The sequence below is a fragment of the Pangasianodon hypophthalmus genome, chromosome 27 (assembly GCF_027358585.1).
Source record: "Pangasianodon hypophthalmus isolate fPanHyp1 chromosome 27, fPanHyp1.pri, whole genome shotgun sequence".
Classification (NCBI taxonomy): Eukaryota; Metazoa; Chordata; class Actinopteri; order Siluriformes; family Pangasiidae; genus Pangasianodon; species Pangasianodon hypophthalmus.
This window is the reverse complement of record NC_069736.1, coordinates 9,684,755-9,707,531: the sequence shown is the minus strand read 5'-3', so window position 1 is coordinate 9,707,531 and position 22,777 is coordinate 9,684,755. Positions and strand designations below refer to the sequence as shown.

General features: G+C 40.6%; 1 protein-coding gene across 3 annotated transcripts; it reads left to right on the top strand.

The window, feature by feature from the left end:
• Positions 1–8,887: 8,887 nt before the first annotated feature.
• On the top strand, positions 8,888–22,253 carry lmo4a (LIM domain only 4a). 3 transcript variants are annotated; one of them, XM_026922136.3, is made up of 5 exons: positions 8,888–9,231; positions 14,373–14,627; positions 19,373–19,469; positions 19,888–20,046; positions 21,444–22,253. In XM_026922136.3, exons 2-5 carry the CDS (start codon positions 14,380–14,382, stop codon positions 21,450–21,452), a joined length of 513 nt encoding a protein of 170 aa, XP_026777937.1. In that variant the 5' UTR covers positions 8,888–9,231; positions 14,373–14,379; the 3' UTR covers positions 21,453–22,253. The 3 variants fall into 3 exon arrangements, with proteins under 3 accessions (XP_026777937.1, XP_026777936.1, XP_026777938.1); XM_026922135.3 differs by lacking the exon at positions 8,888–9,231 and adding an exon at positions 10,137–12,231; XM_026922137.3 differs by lacking the exon at positions 8,888–9,231 and adding an exon at positions 12,253–14,102.
• Positions 22,254–22,777: the final 524 nt, after the last annotated feature.

Sequence of the window (22,777 nt, the reverse complement as noted above, 5' to 3'; positions counted from 1 at the left end):
AGACAACTGACACATAATACTTGAGAATTACTCATCTGCATAGCAGAACTGATTGATAGGTGTCATCGAGTTGGTGTTGACTTTTAGCATCCATTGCTGCAGCTATTGTATTAATCCATCACACTGCACTTCTTCTGCATTGGCCTTGCTGAGCATGCTGCGATTTTCCAGTGACATGGAATCTAATATTCCTTACACTAAAAAAGGGTGTAAGTCGAATGCTAATAATTTAGGTTTGTTTTATATTCACAGTAATTCAGCAGACACTTTAATACCTAGCAAATTATGAGTGAGGCAGAATCCAATCCTAGCATACAGCTGAACAATTGAGGGTTGAAAGTTTCCTGGCAGTTATATTGTTTAAATTTTTCGAATCACCAGCACAGAACCTGAACTACAGACCTACCAGTTACACAACACTAGGAAACCACATTTGTTCAAAGCAGACACTTTTTGGTACAGGGAAAAAAAAATCATCCTGGCTCCCCATCACTTCTCTGAGTCACTTAGTAAATATCAGTACCAAGGTGGCTGCATGCAACAAAAAGTGGTACTGGTGAATTGCCTGAGTGTGACTTGATGATTTGGGTGCAGGCCTTGGTTCATGTCCCTGCCCATTCACACACATCATCGGAGACTAGTGCTGTACAGCAAACATAACAGCAGTGTCCCAAATACCTCACTCACAGCAGCTCATATTATAACGGCCCTCAACCTTGATCACGTAACCTTTTCTTCCTCAGAACACAAAAAAAATCTCTTTTTTTTTTTATGGCCCTGTCCCAGTTTACAGGTGAAAATAGGAAAATGTTACACATTTATCAAATGTGTGTGTGTACTGCTTGCTACTTCTTTCTATTGTCTATGTTTTAATATGCAACATCCATTTGGCAGGCACTTGATTCCAAAAAAAGATTTGGCTCCTCAGACTCAGTAAATAGGAGGAAAACAAATGACATGCACCACTACCATCCAACCATTCAGTACACATGCTCTACCTAGGTGTCCTACCCTAGTCCTACCAGCACATGTGCATGTGTTTAGGAGCATGGCTTTGTGGGAAAATTTGAAGAAAGGGACTGTATTCCATCACAATCCCTGGCTGGACACTTTTTAAAGCTTGTGAGAGACTATTCTGAGAGACTAGTTAATTATTAATTAACCATTTAGATCAAGGATTCCAAATGAGGCTATATTGTGAAGATTGATAGCAAATGAAAATGTTAAACAATTCTGAAATTATGATAAAACAAATATAAAATTATTAGACCATTTCTAGACATTTCTTTCATCAAGCTTGAAATTACATTTTTCATTTAGCTTCTTTCTATAAATAAATACTAATTTTTTTTTTTTTGCAATGTATTTTATTCCACCATAGGACCAGTTTTTCACTGGTCATGTAATAGATTTAGTATTTTGTATGTGGCATCAGCACCATTCACTTAATAACAGTAATTAAGATGGAGCACAAGCCCTGATAAGGATGTGTGACTCTGTATGTGTACATGAAACTCTATTTGCTACTCTGAAGACAACCATCAAGGATCAATGAAAACTACCATTTTATTTCTTTTTTTGTGCACTGTGGATTCAGTAATAAATTGGATCTTTACCTAGAGTTAAGTTCTACACATTTAAACCTTGTGATGCCATTTATTATGCACATAATCACAGAGCAGAACTGAAGGTGTTTTGCTATCGACAGTGCTATCCTAGAAAAGCTGAGTGAGCATTCTTGAAGGTTGTAAGGTACTATACAAAATGAGTGAAGCCAATTCTTTCCACATTGCAGGTCCACCACCAGTAAAAAAAAAAAAAAAAAAAAAAAGGTTTTTAATTTAGACTTAGTATGTGTGCTAGTGTATTGCCAAGCACCATTCACTCATATGCTGTAGGGATCAGGATGGAACTTAGGCCATAGTACACTATATGGCCAAACGTTTGTGGACACCTGGCCATATGTTCTTGTCGAACAACCCATTCCAGAGTTAGTCCCTCGTTGCTGTTATAATAACCTCCACTCTTTTGGGAAGGCTTTCCACTAGATTTTGGAGCGTGGCTGTGCGCATTTGCCCATTCAGCCACAAGAACCAAACCATGACTTTATGGAGCTCGCTTTATGCACAGGGGCATTGTCATGCTGGAGCAGGTTTGGGTCCCTTAGTTCCAGTGAAGGGAAATAATGCTACAGCATACAAAGTCATTCTAGAGACATTCTATATTGTGACAAGTAGAATCTGATCTTTCCATTGTACTGTAAATATGAAAGATTGGGAGATCATTTCAATGTGGTCTGTGAAGGCTAGCTAGTCATTCTCACCCCAACAGTCTTGGACACCAGTTGTCAGGATTAAAACTTCATCTTGAGTAACACCCTTATCTTGGTCAAGGTCGGGGTGGATCCAGAGGCAGGTATGAGGTGGGACGCTGTCCATCGGAGGGCGCCATGCAAAAACACACTGACATACTCATTTACCTAGGGGCCTTTAGTATAGCCAGTCCACCTACTAGCATGTTTTTTGTGAAACTGAGCATTGGATCGACCCTGGAGCTGTGAGGTCTCAATGCTACCCACTGCACCACCATGCCACCCAGATTAAGACTTGATTTGGCAAATGAAGGTCTCGAGAATAAGCTAAATAGGATTCAAATATTATCTCTTTTAAATGAATCACAGTGATAATTGTCCTTGCCATTGCCTCTTGTTTCTTGTAAACCAAAGGAATACCTGGCTTTATCATTAATACAAAAATAAAACTATTGATTCAACATTAAATTAAGGACATATTATCATTTGTGTTTTAATCCTTTGGTTCAAGAATATACCATAATTTGATTATTTACTCCTTGGTTGTAATAGCTAAGATGCCCATACAGTCCATACAGTGCCCTCCATACCTCTGTAAGTGAAGTCCATGGTCTAGGCAGAAATCTGCTGTTGAAAATCATTACTGCGCTAGTTACATCGTGCCAAGGATGTAAACTACTCCTGAGAAAGAGAGGAAATCAGACTGTGTGTGAAGCGGTCCAGTCCAAGTCTGCTGGCACACCTGTAAGAGAGCCTCAGACAGAAAAGCAAACAACCTGAGCTAATGGCCTGGCTGTGGGATGACAGCGGTGGAATGTTACAATGTGCAGTTAAAGTCAAGACTAATCACCGGACACACCAGAGTGGAAGTGCTTGTGAGGGAAAGATTCTGTCACGAGGTGTCACAGTGATAACTCTTTTTCCCCCCTCATCTCTCTCGCTCTCTCCTCTCTCTCTCTCACATCAAGCTGAGAGCTTTAGCACTAATGTGACAAAAGAACAGGAAATGTGCAAATGTGTCAGAAATGTGCAGCATGGCAGTTGGAAATATGTGGTGATTGTACAGTATTGTAAACACACTAAAGAACATGTGCACATTTCCATAAAAAAACAAGATAACACGAACACATTAACAGTTGATTTCCCCCTGGTGATCCCCATGAAAGCCTGCACTTTGATATTGTCAACAAAATGTGAACCTGTGATGCACTTCATGAGTATATGGGTTAAAAACCAAGCATTTGGAACACAGTACTGTCTGGAACTCGGTGTGTCATTACTCACTCAAATGCTTGTGTGAAGCTTTTCCACTGGAAGATGAATCAGTCACTTTACCAAGAACAAAATTTTGCAAGATCACATCAACAAACAGGAATGATGTATCATGGCAAACTGCTTATTTCCTCTGCAGCAGCTCCATGTTAAATAATGTAAGCTAAAGATCAAATTAGGTGATCAATCAAACTCATTTAATCTGCTATATTATGGTTTCTGTTTTACTGAAGTTACAACACCAATACTGGCCAAAAACAAACCACATAAATGAAAAAGGCACTTTAAGACACATTTGAAATACATTTACCTCATTAAGGTTGTTGCATGCTGCTCGCTACCCTCGACAAACTCATGTACTGTGACTGGAATTAGAAAATATTGCAAGGGGTTTTGGGTAAGAGGCTGCAAAGACTCAGGATTCACTAAAGGATGTACTTAGGGCTCATAGAGGCTGCTTGTGAGCATACTTTTTTTACTATAAAAAGAAAAATAAGACCCATTACAGCATATTGAACATTACAGGCATTTGGGACAGGGAGTATCATCACTACAGTAATACCACTCACTTCATATATTTGTACTGGTCATGTGACTTAGTTTACCCAATAATAACTATGTATTGAACCAATAGATTCCATACATCAATGCCTGCTTTATAAACTATGTAAACATTTAAATAGTTAACCTGTGATTATAAGCAACATTTTATCAATGGATGATAATTATTGTGCTTTCAATCAATTAGAGCTACACATTTACAATTTTTTTTTTGCAGTTTCAATGGATCTCTGTGTAGCTATAGTTTCAGCCTTTTTGCAGAAGTCACTGGTTTCCTCCCACCAGATAAACTAACCCTAGGTGTGAATGAGTGTGTGAATGTCTGTGTGCATGATGTCCTGAGATGATCTGGTGTCCTGAGATGATCCCACCCAGGGTGTATTCTCGCTTCATGCCCAGTATTCCCAGGATAGGCTCCAGATCCACCATGACTCTGAACAGGATAAAGCAGAGTGTGTGAATGTGTATGTACATGGTGCAATGGATTGGCATCCCATCTAGGTTGCATTCCTGCCTTGCACCCAGTATTCCCAGGACAGGCTCTGGATCCACAATGATGGTGACCATGATAAAGTAGTTGAAGATGAATGGAATAATGAATGAATGATTGAATGAAGGGGTGGAACAGTGGCACAGTGTGTGGGGTTGCCATCTCACAACTCCAGGGTCCAGTTTGATCCTGAGTTTGGGTGACTGTCCATGTGTAATTTCTGTGCATGTACTCCTGCCCATGTGTTTGTGTGTTACCTCTGGGTTTCTTCCCACCTCCCAAAAAAACGGCAGTAAATACACTAACTGAATATGTTGAATTGCCCCTAGGTGTAAGTGTGTGTGTGTGTGTGTGTGTGTGTGCTGCCATGCACTGGACTGGCATTCTGTCCAGGGTATATTCCCACCTCATGCCCAGTGTTCCTGGGATAGGCTTTGTATCCCTGACCAAGACAAAGTGTTTACTGAAAGTGACTGCAAGTGAATGAATTATTTAATCAATCATTGAACCTTTTAATCAAAATGTACACACTTTATATTCACTCCCTCTGCTGGTCAAATGCATGAAACAGAGCGAGGCAAAACCCCATGTGAATAGGACAGAACTGTCCTTTCAAGAAACCTTGACTTCTTTCATGCTCAGCTCTCTCTCTCTCCCTGTTTCCCCTCCCTTGCTGTGACACTTTCACACTCTCTCCACTGTCCCATGTCCCTCTTTCAGGTCTTCTCTTTTTCCCATTTCCTCTCCCTCTCTCATGCAAAGGTATGAAAGTTGGTGAAACAATAGGACACCGGGGAGCTAAGGAGAAAGGCAGGAGGTGTGTGTGTATGTGTGTGTGTGTGTGTGTGTGTGTGTGGGTGTGGGCATGGGAGACATATTTGATAGAGGTAGTAGGGGGCTCCACATGTCTCATCAAAGACTGAGCTATTCAGATGAACCCTGAAGCTGTGTGTGTGTTATGTCTGGGGGATGGGTCTTTTTGAAGCCTTTGTATGCAAGGCCTGAATATAATCGCACTATACTTTCCTCCTGTTTCCTCCCTTTGAAAGTGACACCATTGTCTCAGCAGAGGGAAACAGTTGTGAGCTGTGCTATGACCACTCCACAACCCCTGCCCTCTCTGCTGGTGGCACATTAGAAACCAGCATGCTGATCAACATGGAAATAGTGGGATGGCTGCGGTGAACTGGCTTCCCAGAGACTACTCAGGACAGATGAGGTCAGCTGCCATATGTGCAACACATTAACCAACCAGCCAAGCCACAAGCCAATACTAACCCATACTAACCCACAATATCACACACAAGTCTTTCAAATAAAATAAAATGAAATAGGATGAAAATTCAATTTCATACCAGGTTAACTTCTAATCCTACCTTGTTTAAGCTTAGCTACTCATACTTGAGCCTGGAGTTTCTTATGTTTTACAATGACAAACAAATTACATTAAATTACAGTTAAATCACTATTTGTGACAAACAAATCATAAAAGTACAGAATGGCAATTAAATAAGGAAAATTTAGAGTCTATTAAAATACTATTTAGGTAAAACAAATACAGTACATTAACGTTTTTATTTCTATGTATTTACATAACGAGTGATCAAAATCTATGCCATTTCCAAATAGGTCTGGATTGATTCCAGTACAATAAAATTTTCAATTCACTTATACCTGTTCCTTACTTAGATTTTCCTTTAATCAATTATAATTTAATTTAAAATTTCAGTATAACTTTTCATGCGAGTAGGCTCATGCAAATTTTCATGTTGGTATGTAATGTACTGTACGTTATATATCCTATACTGAGGGACGAATGATGGAAGGTCTGTGATGAATTTCATTTTAATACCACTAAAGTGATAAATGTATATTTGCTGAAGAAATACTATTACACTGTAGCCCACTGTTACTGCTGTTTAGTAAATAAATGAATTAAAGTCCCTTAGAGCATACCGTTGGCCACATGTAAATCAATTAACAATGAGAGAAACGATGGTAATAATCATCCATCCATCCATCCGCCCATCCATCCATTTTCTGTACCGCTTATCCTACACAGGGTCGCAGGAGAGCCTGGAGCCTATCCCAGGGGACTTGGGACACAAAGTGGGGGACACCCTGGACAGGATGCCAACCCATCGCAGGGCACAGTCGCACACACATTCACACTATATCACATGTCTTTGGATTGGGGAGGAAACTGGAGTACCTGGAGGAAACCCGGGGAGAGAACATGCAAACTCGGTGCACACGGGGCGGAGGCGAGATTCGAACCCAAACCCTGGAGGTGCAAGGCAACAGTACTACAACTGATTTAAGTGTTTTTAAATATTACCATATTAATTAAACCTTAAATATAAAATTTTTTTCAGGAATTTCACCATATACTACACTGGCTCAGTCTCACTAACACTTCCGCTATCCGACCACAAGATGGCGGCCGACACTACGGTTACATCTGAAACCACACATTATAGTACTGAACCACACATTATAGTACTGAACCACACATTATAGTACTAAATATTAGGCACTGCAGTGTTAAATGATCACTAGTCACTTAGCACAATATTTAAGTATAGTATGGCAGAATGTTTATAGATATGTAGCACTATATAATGTGGTTTGGATACTGTTCTTATAGGCTTAAAAAAAGAAGAAGCTGCAATTCACTTTAGATAATATGAGAGGATGACTGAGCAATATTACAAATATTTATAATAATAGATCTGGGATGAAAGAGCCTGGACTGAATCCCAAATGGATCTGTTTTTGGGAGACATTTCTTTCCTAAGTAGTGCATTTATACAGGAAGCATGGGGCGAGTTAAGCTCATTCACAGGAATATGAACAGGCGAGGATAGACTGAGGTACTGTAACACTTGCTTTTGCATTATTACACAAAGTCTGTAGATGGAAAAAGGGATAATGGTAGTAATGGTATGTCTATTTAAAAATTTGGTATGTCAAATTTAAAAAACGTATGTACGTAATTCATATTTCCCCACACTAAAGAGTTTAAAGAGTGCACACAAACTGTCCTCACAATCTTATTCATCTCTAACACTTACTTGTTGTACTGGAGCCCAACCTATACATGGAAAAATAGAATTTATGTAGAACGAATTTAGGTAGCAAAAAAAACTTAATATAATTTTTGTGTGTACACCAAAATGTGTATATATCTGATAATTGATTTTGTTCATTATCATACTGTATTATATTCATTTAGGCTAGCTGAATGAATGGATGGATGTAGACGTATATACCAATGTCTGTAAATGAAGTTTCATTGTATCGCAAGCAAACAAACAAACAAAGTGGCACAAATTATGACATGAAGTACACAGTGACCACAATACACACTCAGTACACACTCACAACTTTACCTTTCACTGGGGTGGTACCCACTAGTGTACATCGTCTGTACATTCACATTATGGTGTAACACACACACTGAAGGTACAAAAGATGTACTCTTGTGGGTGCCATTCCAGTGACAAGGAAAGGTACAGTGTACTACTATTTCTTGTGAGAGTGTACAGATTTATTGTCAAGGTCAGGCAAAAAGAAGGAACTGTGCAAAATTTACTCCCCAAATCACCCTCTGAAGTAATATGCTATCTTGTGCATGGATTGAAATATCATTATGAAAATAATCCACTTTCAAAAAGATATTTAATTAATCTGATTTGATTAATCTGATTAATCTGAATGGCCTAAATTTGAAATCAGGTGCTGCTGAGATACAGCACAGGGGAAGAGACAGTGGGATCCAGCTGAAAGAGACCAGAGCCTCCTTCTCGCCTCATCAGGTCATTAATGTAAATCAAGGCAAATCTGACAGGTTTGGCGTTAGTTAAAGCGAAGCTGTAATTGAATCACCAGCCAGGCCAGATGTTCGCAGATGTCGATCGACTTGCAATTTTCGCTTTACAGCTGCACTTAAAAGCCTTCCACATCTGTTAAACTGTTTCAGAAAGAATGCATATCAGGGCTATCTGAATTAAAGAGCTGTGCAGGATGAGGAAAGTAAGACAGTTATTCTGTCTGCTCTCACGCAGCGAATAAACCGAGTTATTAAATCGTGGCTCTGCGGTGGTGATTATGGACCATTTAAATTAGCCTCAAGTAGGCAAAAGTTGCTCAAATACACATCGATCATCCTGTCAGAGTCCCGCCCCGCCCCCTGACCGCTGATTGGCTGCCTCTCTGACACGTCACCAGAGGAGGGTCTTCAAAAACGTAGACTACTCGCTGAGTTGTTGTGCTGTAAATTTAAGCGCAAATTGATGACGGGAAAAGCGTCTCATTCCGGCTTTATTGTAGGCGTTAAACGATGTGACAGCCTTCCGCTGCTCTTGAGACCGATCAGGCTGTTAGGCAGCAGCTCTCTGTCCAAGCAGACACTCTGATCACTTCAGCAGTGGCAGGAGCGGAGCACGTCGCCGAGGGGGGAGAACTGATTAGAAGTTACTTTTGCACAACTCGGATTATTGATCGCTGTGATTTCCTGCGACGCAATAAATAAAAAAACAACAGATCTGATTTGTTCGCGCGCGCAGATCCCTACAGTCTCCATCGGAAAAGAAAGGTATGTCTATCAAACCTCTCAAAATGCACACCTTCTCCTTGCAGTGCTTCATCTTTCTGTTCACGTGATTTCTTCCTGACATCATGTCGAAGACATCTGAATCCATAACTCCATTAATGACTAATAACTTCCACTACTACACACTTTGAACTACTGAAACCATTACAGTGTTGTTTTTGTGATGCCCTGAGATCAGACTGTGCCATTTCATTTCTTCTCCTCTTTTCCCTCTTGCATCTGTAACTCTCTTGCTAGAGGAACCCACTTTTGCTGACTTCTAGGCCACTTCTTTGGAGACTTCACGTCTCTCCTGTGCAGAAATTATGCTCAATAGGGAGTCTGAGCCATCACCAGAGTGTTAATTTAAAGAGAGAGAGAGAGAGAGAGAGAGAGAGCTGTTGTAATGAAATGGTGAGGCGCGCAGTTATGGCCCCACAGCGCATTATTAAAAGAGGAGGATATATTACTGAAGTGCCTTAGTTCCAGCAGGCTCTGCTTATTGCTCACTGGCTTCTGCTGCTATTTATAGAGACTAAAACTGCACTGAGTGCTCGGACTTCGGCTATTTATTTTAATTAGGCAATTAGGCGTCACTCACTCTGGCATGTGCACACACTTTGGTATAAAAGCACTATATTTGTGCTTTAAACAAGAGAGTCGTTTCTGTCATTAGAAAGTGAGTGTTATGAAATCCTCTTTCTAAGAAGGTCGATAAAACTTCTGACCTTGCTGTTTAAATAGGTTGATTAGACTTTTTTGGTGTTGTTTGGATAACCTCAGGTCTTACCATAGCTACATAATCTGCAGAATAAGATTTATTTAAAGCAGGGAGCACACATGTGCTTTCTGTCCTCACACACTTTTTTTTTTTTTTTGGGAAAGAAATCACACTTGAACCTTAACTTAAAAGCTCTTTCATGCATACCTAAAACGTTTAAATTGCCCAATCCAGTTCCCAGACACGATTAGCACGGCGATTAATGCCATGTGATTTGTCTCTATAAACGGACCCATCGCTCGCACGCGCAATCCATCAGTCTGCGCGCGCACAGGGGCGGCGTTGTGTTTCTCCTCATTAAGCTCCCGCCCTGTTTTCCTGCTTACTTCATCAATCAGTCCCGTTAGCAGAGCGGAACCGAGTGCCTTCTCTCTCTCTCTCTCTCTCTCTCTCTCTCTGACCTTTTCTCTCTCTGATGGCATCGTTTGAATCACACGGGAGAAGTGTAACAGAGTTTGGCAGATTTCCACGAGCAAAAAGTCCCGCGTTTTTTTTTATTTTCTCTGTCAAACTCCTCACGTTAGTTTTAATTCGGCGTTCATATAGTTTTAGTTACCTGAATGAATAAACTACAATCAAAACAGTACTATATTTTCTTCATATAGGCGACTCTTTACTGATGGAGTCCAGAAAATTAGGAGTCGATGACTCGATTCCATGTGTTGGTAACTGATTCCAAGAATCGATTCCGTAAAGTAAGAGTCATGAACAGCAAAACTAAAACATGGGACAGGGAAAGGACGTGGTAAAACAGTCCGAGTACATATAATATATAATACTCTAGCATGGTTAACAAGAAAACTGCCAACTTCGAAACTGCAATTGTGGTTCGCGACATAGGATAAAATTTAAAGAGCTACCGTTAGCTAAATTAGCTAGCTCCTTCGGGTAGGTAGAGCTGAGAAGCTTTAGCATGGGCGGCGTTGTTTTACTGTAAGCGTGTTTTGCTGTAAATTTTGCATGTAAAATCCTACCAGACTGTTGATGCTTGTGGTGTGAGGTGAAGTATTTCTCAGATAGTGACAACAGAATATTGTTTTCTCGCTTGTCATCGTCTGTACGCGATTATTATTATTTTTTCGCTGTATTGACTCGGAGTCGACTCTTGAACACTAAGAATCGACTCTTTTGCGGATCGACTCTCAGGCAGTAGCGTGTACAGCAGTGTGCTGTTTTGTTCAGAACGCAGTTAAAACTTAAATGTATAATTGGTGTTTAAATGTTTTATTCTGGTTTTAAGTATTACTAAACTCCAAGACAGCTACGTAAACACCCAGTGGGCTGTATTTGAGTTCACCCTGACGTTTGTTCGCTTTATTTTGGCGGTTAAATCTCAGTCTTGTCCTCACTGCTCGGCTAAGTGCACACCGAGGCGCTGATACAGAGCCGAGCGAAGTTCTGCAAGAGAGAAGATAAGACGCGTTTCTGAACCTGTAGCTTGAGTGTTTCAGAAGGAGATTAGCTTACCTAAGTTCTCAGAGGGATAATATCATTGTTCTGCATTGAAACAGCGGCGTGTGATATTCCCCCAGGGTCCCATTCATGAGCATTGTCTCCCTCTCATGTCTGAGGCAGAGGGATGATTACAAAGCCAGGGATTTGCATTCTTATGAAATTAACTGCAGGCAAAAGTAGCTGAAGAGCTGCTTTTGGATAGTGCAGACAGTTGTACGCAAATCACAGCGTTTCCTTTGCAGAAAGGGTGTCGAGATTGTGCTTGGAGGTTTTAAAGCATACAGACTTGAAAGGGCTGCATGCAAGATGCAGAAACAATGCCTTGGTGATCCCTCTGGATTTATCAAAGCAATATAAACTTATCTTAATTTTAATCTTTCAGGATATCTAACTGAACTGATCATTGCGTTAAGCCATTAATCTGCTCCTCAGTATATTCAGGCTTGAAGTCAATGGTGTTGGAATTAGTTGGAACGGGCAGCTTGTCAGTCCTCCAGCAGGAAGCCAGGCGTGTAGCTTCATGTCAGGTTTAGGATATTTGGAACGTGTCACCCTATTTGCAGAGGAAGTGCTTACGCAGCCTGCCTCACAGGGATATTAGACCTGTTTAGCCAGTTCTCACAGTTGAAAGTAAAGGAGCATTACAGAGGGACGCGCTTTCAAGATTACCTGTGGAGGAACAACAATTGTCTTCTGTCTGTTTTATTTTTTTTCCTGAATCATATTCGTTCAGAAAAAATGGAGGGAGATGATGCCAATCATTCTGGGTAAGGCAATCAGTTTCACTCTAGGCGCTTCAGCAGCTTTAAAGCTCTTGGCTAGTGAAAGACAGGACATGGACAACGGAAGGCTGAGGAAAAGAGTTGCGTTACTGAAGACGGAAAGCTTGATATCGTTGTGCTGCCTGACTGTTTACATGGCTTGTGGGTTAAATATATTTGTACATTGTTGATACGTGTATCACATTGTCTTGATTTTACAACGGTGGTGGTGGTTGTATTTGTCTTTGTATTTGTGTGTCCAATGCGGTCATGGAAAAGCATGTGGCCAGCAATGAGCCCCGGAGAGAGAAGTATGACTTGAAAGAAGTGTTTGAGTTTGGTTGGAGCAGGACGCAAATGGCCTTCCTGTTGCTTTCCATCATCCCGCTGACCTCTGCTTGACCTCTTCAATCAGAACAGCTCAGTCATGGCCCCTGGCCTTGCTTTAGTATCTCCTGTCTGCTGCTGGTTGACCTTTTTTCAGGAGAACACAGAGAGGAAACGACATGTGCAGGAGCCTGAGATAAGTGTAAAGCCCAGCTCTTTCCTCCTCTTCTCTGCTTCACGTCAGAACCTCTCAATGTGGAGAAGTCAATGGTCTCGGCCCTTTCCTCAGCCCAGTAGAAGTGATTATCTGTTATCTTACTGTGACAATTAAAAAATTTCCTATGATGATAATTCAGTAATATTTTATCATGGTTTACAATTAAAATATTGTATTTAAAAATATGACATTTTAAGCTGTACATGTCTCATTGGCTCACAATTTTAGGCTAAAAAGATTCATCATGTTCAGGACAGAATAATGGAATTGCTTTTGCTGACAAGGATGCATTCATGTTTGCCCAAAACAAGACACCTTAAAAGTCAGCAATCTTATTGTGATTCACACAAAGACCCAACACACATTTTAAATGCTTAACTGTAGATTGACTTGTTCCTGAAAGATTTTTGTTTCTTCTTTAATAATGCGCTGGTAAGGAGCTATAAATAAAATTTGATGGCCATGCACAAGGACTTGAATTTCAGCGTTAACATCCAAAATATTGCTCTTTATATCTTCTTTGCTGTAGGATTGACCTGTTGTTGATAGCTTTGATGCAAATAAAAAATACTCATAGGTAACTCATACTGCATAATCAGTACCTAAAACAAACAAACAAAAAAACTTTGTAATGTAATCTTTGTAATGATGTTATGGAATTTTGAATGATGTCTAGTAGTACTAAGTCAAATTGGCTTAAGATGTTTTGGCCCATCCAAGTGGCTTTTTAAACATCAGTTTTTCCATAACTACATTCACAAAATAGGATACAACAGTGCTTCATGGCATGGCCATGATTTCGTCTGGTACGATGTGTCAGTCAGACCTGCTTCATTTGTGTGCTTAACCTCAAGCCTGAATTAGCCCCATTACTATGGATTTTTATGACAACATGCCAGTCTGTCTTGGTTAGCCTGTTTTTTTTTTGTCACTGAGGGTTGTTTAAAAAATTGTTCTGTATGTTTGGCATGTACTTTACTTGCTCACTGAGACAACATGAGGAAGAAACCTTGAGATGAACCAGACTCAAAATGGAACCCATCCTCTTCTGGGTGACACTGGATAGTGGGATTATGTTCATTACAGAATGTAGTCATGCACAGAAAAAGTCTATATGTGTTGAAAGGATACAGAGTGTTCAGTATGATCATATTGTGAGTAAGAGTGCTGGGATAAGAACAGGACAGGCTTTATGATTAAAGCGGCAGTTGGTGAAAGATGCAAATCTACCATGTGAGATTATCCACAGAAATAGGAAAGTGAGTTTTAGGCATCGACTGGTTTTTAGGAAGTCATTTGGGGATCCATGTGAAATCGTTCACAATTACAGGAGGTGAGTCACAAGAACAGAAAGTTATAAAAAGAATGGTTTTGGGGATAGTGATAGTGATAGTTTGAGTCATGTGAGATATCCAAAAAATGGAATGTGAAACATAGAATTATCTTGTGTAACAGTTATTTTATACTGAGTACAGACTGTTCAACACGTTTAATGCTAATGGTTTTGCCAGACATGTCGATTTCTCTCATGAGTATTAATCCAGATGTCGGAATTTAATTCCAGTCCATTTAGCCTTTACTCATCACACTTTTCCTATTCCAGTCCCGTGATGGTGAATAGCCGTGTGGAGTCATCAGCTGTGGCTGTAACAGGTGGAGGAGGAGGTGGAGGTGGAGCAGGCCGATCGTGTGCCGGCTGCAGTGGCCGCATCTCTGACCGCTTCCTGCTCTTCTCCATGGAGCGCTATTGGCACACGCGCTGCCTGAAGTGCTCTTGCTGCCAGGCACAGCTGGGCGAGATCGGCACCACCTGCTATAGCAAAGGGGGCATGATCCTCTGCAGGAACGACTATATCAGGTACACCAAGCATGATGTGAGCAAATTTGTCAACACAAAATAAATCGGAAAGCTATGTAACTCAAGATGGGAAAAATGGAATGATATGCTGCTGAAATGTATTTGTGGTTACCTTATCCAACAGATTGATAATTAGTACAATATATGTGTGTTATTTCTATTTCTTCTTCTTCTTCTTCTTCTTATTATTATAGATCCATAATAAACCAATTAAGAAATGTAGGTCTTATTGTTATATGTTTTTCCAGGCAGATTTCTTTTGTTTGTGTCCATCTGTCTGAAATCAACATTACTTCAAAGCTCATAGCTGTTAATTTCATCCAGCATGAAACCAAAATGAGTAGGTTCTTGTTTTTGTTATCAGCCTCCATAAGCATGATTGCATGCATATGTTCTACCTAATGGCTGATGCGGCCATCCGTGTTGTACCACGCTGAGGAGTGTAGTCTTACTGAAGCCATCTGTAGCTTATTTTCCTGGTGGGAACCAAGCTGTGTGCATGTACAGTAGCCAGGACAAGAGAATATAAAATGCCTCAGTCATGACAGGAACTGTGTGGGTGTGTACAACATGGGCCCGGGAGCAGCCACATCCCTCGATGGCCTCCCACACTCCTTTCATGTGTTCCTGTCCCAAAAAGACCCGACCTTCAAGACTTGCCCATGCGTCAAGGCTTGATTAGCTTAAGGCATGTTAGAATGCCTGGTTTAAAATACTGTTTAACCACTAAATCAGAGATGAAGCTGAAATGCATTGCCAAGAAATTTAAAAATACATATTTACTTATGCTTAAAAAAATGTGACCTCTTCTGTACTTCCTTTGTCAAGTCCAAAAATCTTGTGGTATTAGTTAATGACCATTTACGCTTGCTTGCATGCTGTGACTGTGATGACCCAGTTCTCTTCGTCCTCTGTTCTTTTGTGTGTGTTACGCTGAATTCCAGAGGTGAACAGATTAGATTTGTTTGCAATCATGAGGTGCTTTGAAACTGACCTCTACTTGTTTGGATGTGTGCGGTGGTGCATTGGCCCATGACCGTATGGCACCGGTGCCCACATTGATCAGCACAGTGCCAAGTGTGTTGAGAGTGCCTGGCATAGCCATGCTGATGGTTTACTGCCTGTGCTCAGTGTCCCAGTTGCTTGGTCTCTCTCACACACACACACACACACACACACTCTTGAGGGCAAAGAGCCTTGCAGACCCCCAAAAAGAGCTCGAATGGTGCAAGAGGGCAGATAACATCGGGCTGGCGCCGACGATCTAACAACGGACATGGACGGAGATCCTAAGTCATAATCAGCCTGAGATTAAGATGGAAATCAAGCTTTATTGAAAAACAAACAAAGCATTTAACATGAGGGTCACAGTCCAAGCCGGAGGGCACCATTTTAAGCCATGGCGCAGTGCTCCGCGTGCAGCTTTCAGGGCCAATTTTTGGTTGTACAACAATACAACTTGTTGTATGTAACATCATTAATAATGAATGATTGCTGTACTCTCTATAACTAGGGACAGCCCCGGGGTGAATATTGTACATTCTTGTACATCCTGCTTGTGAGTTTAAAGGCAGAATGTTTAGATGTTTGGGAAGTTTGGCCACAAATATGTATGTGCAGGTTTTGCACAGCATATTATTCTTCTAACTTGCCTTCATGCAAACTGTAAAGCATATTCAAACTGCAGCATATTAAATATGTATAATGTACTGTAGCTAATCAAAAGGGCAGAGACTCTTTGCCAAATGGCGCCGCGTGGAGCCTGAGGTCCGATAAAAGAAGGGAGCATTAATTAGGACGAACAGTGCTGCTTTCTGCCTCCCCCTTATTAAATTACTGTTTGGATTAAGATCAAAAATTCATTACTGTGGCTATGTTCAGTGCCAGGATAGCGATAGTAAGGAGGGAGGATACGAAGAGAGAGTAAGAGGAAGACTGCAGCGGCAGGCTGACCACCAGACTATCTGTGACTAAAAGTATATGTGATGAAACACTTCTAGGTGCAAAGGGGCTGTGGGCGGAGTTAGCGGCTTATGACATTTATACTTTAAACATACCTCAACACAAATAGAACCTGATCTTCTGAGAAATTTGTTTGAATTTAGTGAGTGAAGACGATGAATTTCATTTGATTTTGACATTTGACAACAGGATAAATTAGTGCACCTCAAAACCAAGTCTGCTAATAATAACCATAACAATTATAATTTTTTTTTTACTGTTGTCATGTGTATATTATTATACGTATTTCACAGAGAAAAAATATTCTATGTTACTGACATATGCAAATTGGTTTTGTGTTGCTTAAAGTGTGTGTTTGTGTCTGTGGCATAATTGTGTGGGATGTGTTTTGTATAAAAAGGCCAGTTTCCACCACCTGAGTGAAAAAATATATATATATATATTTACTAAGTCTTTTTCAAGAACATTCTCATTATACAGCATCACCTAATGAGAAACTTATTCTCATTATTATTTATTTATAATCTTCAGTAACTGCTGTATTCTGGTCAGGGTCGCAATGATCTGGAGTCTCTCCTGGGAACAATGGGCATGATGCATCTATTTATTATGCATTAGTTATTTCTAAATTCATTTAGTTATTTATTTACTGATTAAATCATTTTCGTTTTTCTCCAGATGGAGGAAATAGACTTCCACAGTTCTGGACCTATAAGCCCAGCTTAATCTGCCTGAAGTATTAAAACAGATTATGAAAAGATGCCACTGACCAGTGTTTAAAATCACTTGTGAGAGTGAATATAAAATAATGATAGGGATCAGATGATTATGATCATTGTGTATGTTGGTATGATAAGGATTGCTTTGTGATATATACATATATACATCGATCAGCCATAACATTAAAATCACTGACAGGTGAAGTGAATAACGTTGATTATCTCATTACAGTAGAACCTGTCAGGGGGTGGGATATATTAGTCAGCAAGTGAACAGTCAGTTCTTGAAGTTGATGTGTTGGAAGCAGGAAAAATGGGCAAGTGTAAGGATCTGAGTGACATTGACAAGGGCCAAATTGTGATGGCTAGATGACTGGTTCAGAGCCTCTCCAAAACGGCAGGTCTTGTAGGGTGTTCCCGATATGCAGAGGTTAGTACCTACAAAAGTGGTCTAGGGAAGGAAAACTGGTGAACTTGCGGCAGGGTCATGGGTGCCCAAGGCTCATTGATGCGCGTGGGGAGTGAAGGCCCATCTGGTCCGATCCCACGGAAGAGCTACTGTAGCACAAATTGCTGAAAATGTTAATGCTGGCCAGGATAGAAAGGTGTCGGTACACACAGTGCATCGCAGCTTGCCACGTATGGGGCTGTGTAGCTGCAGACCGGTCTGAGTGCCCATGTTGACCCCTGTCCACCACCAAAAGAGCCTACAACGGGCACAGAGCATCAGAACTGGACCATGGAGCAGTGGAAGAAGATGGCCTTGTCTGAAGAATCATGTTTTCTTTTACATCATGTGGACAGCTGGGTGCTTGTGCGTAGCTTACCTGGGTAAGTGATGGCACCAAGATGCACTATGGGAAGAAGGCAAGCCAGCGGAGGCAGTGTGATGCTCTGGGCAATGTTCTGCAGGGAAACCTTGGGTCCTGGCATTCACGTGGATGTTACTTTGACACATAACACGTACCTAAACATTGTTGCAGACTCTTCATGGCAACAGTATTCCCTGATGGCAGTGGCCTCTTTCAGCAGGATAATGCACCCTGTCACACTGCAAAAATTGGGAATGGTTTGAGGAACTGACAAGGAGTTGACTTGATCACATCTCAATCTGATCGAGCATCTGTGTGCTGGACAAACAAGCCCGATCCATGGAGGCCACGCCTCGCAACTTGCAGGACTTGAAGGATCTGCTGCTAACGTCTTGGTGCCTGATACCACAGCACACCTTCAGAGGTCTTTTGGAGTCCATGTCTTGAAAGGTCAAAGCTGTTTTGGAAGCACAAGGGGGACCTACACAATAACACAATATTAGGCAGGTGGTTTTAATGTTATGGCTGATCAGTGTATATACACACAGTACATTTTGTAATATATATACCTTTATATTACAATATATAGTACATACATTTTATTTAAATAAAATGTACATACTGTACGTACGTATTTTACATGATGGTGCTGACTATCTCACACTATATATTAGTGTGCTTGCATGCAGATTCCCAGCATTTGTTTTGTTCTAGCTCTTCAAGAGTAGGGCTTGAACTTATTTGAGTGTTCTCCTAAAATTTCCTATAACAACCTCAAGCCCAGACATTGGGCTAACCAAATGTACCCTAATTAGGAGGCAAGGGTGGATGAGAGGCTCCCTTTATCCAGGTCCCACCCACTGCCACCAATTATATTGCTGCATTAGCAAATAGGGTGCAGTCAGCACCTGGAGGGCATTGGTACCCTGCCATGGAGACCTACAAGGCTCCACAACACAAATTATGGTCCTGTTTTTTGGCAAAAACCCAATGTCCCAGCTGTGCCTTTAACTGTTTACTTTGAGTTTTTGATCTATGAACACATGATTGGTTATTATATAGTGCTTTCAGAACAGACATGATGGGATCAGTATGTGGTAACACAGTACAGGAAGAAGTTAAGGCACTTCATTTAAACTGTGGTTAACATTTACTAGTACGAGCTTAGTCGTGCCCTTTCAGCTCATTATAGAGTTTCAGGCTGCTTTTTCTGTACGAGAACATCTTTTGACCATTACATTTCTTGTTGCAGATTGTTTGGACACAGTGGGGCTTGCAGTGCATGCGGTCAGTCGATTCCAGCCAGTGAGATGGTGATGAGGGCACAGGGCAACGTCTACCACCTGAAGGTGAGTTTACAGTGCAGAAATGGAAGAAAAACTTGTGATTTTGTATAATACTTTGTGACCTCAATGTAAGTCTTTCAATAAAAAAAGTGGTCGCATTTTTACAGTCTGTCAAGAGGCTTATTCTTTTATTGTTTATGGTTGGTGAGGTAGCTAGCTTTCTATCAACCACCTCAGACAGTTTGGCATGCAAGGCAGATCACCAAAAAACTCACAGTAAACAAATCTTGATTAAGTTACCTTAAATTAATTCAGGACAATTAAAATTGCGTTTATGAATATAGGAAAACTAAACTGATAACTTTAATTTTATTTTACATCATCAATCATTTGATGTCACGTTCTTGTGCACTGCACTGTTTTGCTGACTCCAAAGCATGTTCAGCCCTTAGTTTACTCTGTTCCTTCTCCTTTATCACAGTGTTTCACGTGTGCTACATGTCGGAACCGCCTGGTGCCCGGGGACAGATTCCACTATGTCAATGGCACCATCTTTTGTGAGCATGACCGGCCTGGAGGAGGCATGCTCAGCAGTCACCTGGCCCCACTACAGAGCAGCACGCTCCTGCCTGACCAGAAGGTGATGCAGAATCTCCATTAATGTCTACAGCATCTGCAGCCTACATTACAGATAGGGCTGTATGATACGGACAAACTTTTTGCACTGCCATATGCTTTGATTGTAATATGCCTTGCAATATGTATATAAAAAGACCCTTACGGTAACCCTGATGCAATGTGGGTAAACATTGCCTAAACGGATTTCATTCAAACCCCAACAAAAAATGCTCATCTGGAATATCTGAAATTGGTCAGGATGGCCACAGCACACAAAAACAAATTTAGTTATTTGTTAAAGGGCTCATTTGCATAATAGAGGCACCTGCTATATTAATATTGCAAAGGCAATGTTTTGCAAAAATGATTAACAAAGTATCTAATCTGCATCTCTAATGTAGATCTTGGAAACAAGTATGATGATGGATTGGCTATAATAATTTCAAAAACACGTGCTAGCTAGGAGGCAAATTGTATGTAGAACGATGGCACCTCTCTCGCTGAAGAATATGAATGAAAATGAAATGAGTGTTTTACATAAACCTGGTATGAGAGGGGAAAAAAAAAGAACTGGAAGTAAACTGGAAAGAGGTAAATCACTACTTGATAAAATTTTCCTGTTGAATTCTAAACTGGACAGTTTACTCTTTCTCAAATTAAGTCTGGGAACTTTGAAAAGTGCCATACAGCCTTTTGGTAGTTGTAGCAGAGTTTATCAGGGATGCATAAAGCACCACCAATGGCCAGCGAATATCTGGCAATCTGCAGTGACATAAACATATCCAAATTGGCACTTTCCTTTCTTCCTTTACATGGTGGCATGAAGTTAAAAGTATTCAGTAGTAAGCGAACCTCAGCCTGTACAGCCTGTTCGGGGAAAATCTCTGGAAAATGTACTGCTGCTTCCCTGTGAACCTAGAGACATTGGGCTTGCATTTTCTTTGCTTTGAACTGCTGCATGAATTTGTTTTCCTCTGGCATCACAGCTGATCAGAGGGTCTTATTCCAAAATGTGAAAAAATTCAGATGTATTATATTGGTTCAGGTCGATATCATAGTGAGTTACTTTACATAAATTTACTGCAGCCAGCAGGGACAACACCGATACTATTGGTACTTTAACTGTGCTGGAGCTTCTTTCATTTTAGACAAATAAGCTACTAGTTAGTGAAATAAAAATGCTTCACGTACAGGAGAAATTTGGTCCTTAATTTAAATTGGCTTTTCAAAGTGTTTTTGCCTATCAAATCTTACTCTAAGAGTAATAGCAAGGTTATTTGTTATTGGAAAACCATCTGCAATACAGGCTGCTGTTGATGTACTAGCATATCTCTAGTCAATAAAACAAGGAACTATGAAACATACTTCATTTGAATGCTAAAACATATCTGACTATCAAATCTCTCTCTCTCTCTGTAGGTATGCTAAAGGGACAAGGACTTAACACAGCACAGCACAGCGTGCCTTCTGTTTTGTCCTTCTTTTTCTCTTCATCTTTTCTCCCTCTTCTTCACCTTTACCTTGCTTCAGAGGCACCAATATCCCTCCATTCTGCAGATGAACACACCTTAACGGACTCTTAAAAGCTTTGCTTGAAAACAGAAGTTCATGTTTTCGAACAAAATTCTCTGAGGCTGGAAGAGCTTCCTCCTTCATTTTCAGGGTAAGATGAGTGAGCAGAGAAGATTAAAGTTACTGTTAATGTTGGCTGTGGGATGGCATTAACTGAACCCTGCTGATAAGCCCTAAACACAGAGGATGAGGAAAGGAGGCCCATGTTTCCAATTCTGTTTTTAAGATTTGATATTAAGACACTTTTCAAGGACACCATGGACGTTACGCGAAACACTCCTGACAGTGAAATGCGGTGGACGCTGTTACTGCTAATGGATAATGCCAATTGTTTTTCCTTCTAACAGAGACAGAGACCTGATATTTTGTGGTTTAAACTCTGTAAAAACACAATTTGCGTAACTTAAGATTGTGCGAGTTTTGTACTGCTGGTGTTTGCCTGTTTCACGTCATTGGCAGGAGTTCATGTTTCTGTGGGCCTGATGTACTGATGTCCTGGTTAGGAAACAAGGAGAATAGAAAACAAATGTATATATTCTTGTCTTTTACTGTTGTATTGTGTGCTCAACAGCTGAATTTTGTGTTTTCTGAGCAAAAGTGCATTTAAAATGATATATCTGTATAGTTAAAAAGTACTTATTAAATAACTATAACCAATATGTATGGTCTTGTGAAATCTGTTCAGTTAAAGTGATGAGGCCTTTTTTTTTTTTTTTGGGTCTGATGAGGCTGTATATGTGTGGGTGTTGGGGGTTGGGAGGTAACTGACACTGTGGAGACATTTGGCTGTAGCTATTATTTAAAAACTAAAAGAGCTAAAAGGTTTATTTTTGGTTAATAAGACTAAAGTTAGGGTTAGATTTAGGTGCAAGTATAGCGTTAATTAGCTGCAATAATAAGTATGTCAGTGGAAGGTCCTCACAAGGAGAGTAAGACAAACGTGTGTGTGTGTGTGTGTGTGTGTGAGAGAGAGAGAGAGAGAGAGAGAGAGAGAGAGAGAAAGGTAGGGCACCTCTCTGGTCTGAAAAGCATGGTCGATTACCCTCAGGAATGGAATTCAAACACTCAAGCCTCAGTCATTACAGAATGCAATTAAGAGTGCGATGTGCTCCAGGCTTGGATTCTGCTCCTTTCTTTCCTTCTACCTAATTTGACTTTAATCTGATGCTCGCAAAAAAAGC

Coding starts and splice junctions, on each gene's coding strand:
- lmo4a (XM_026922135.3), top strand. CDS start 12,203: ATGGAGGGAGATGATGCCAATCATTCTGG. Junction 12,232..14,372: donor GATGATGCCAATCATTCTGG/GTAAGGCAATCA, acceptor TTCCTATTCCAG/TCCCGTGATGGTGAATAGCC. Junction 14,628..19,372: donor TGCAGGAACGACTATATCAG/GTACACCAAGCA, acceptor TTCTTGTTGCAG/ATTGTTTGGACACAGTGGGG.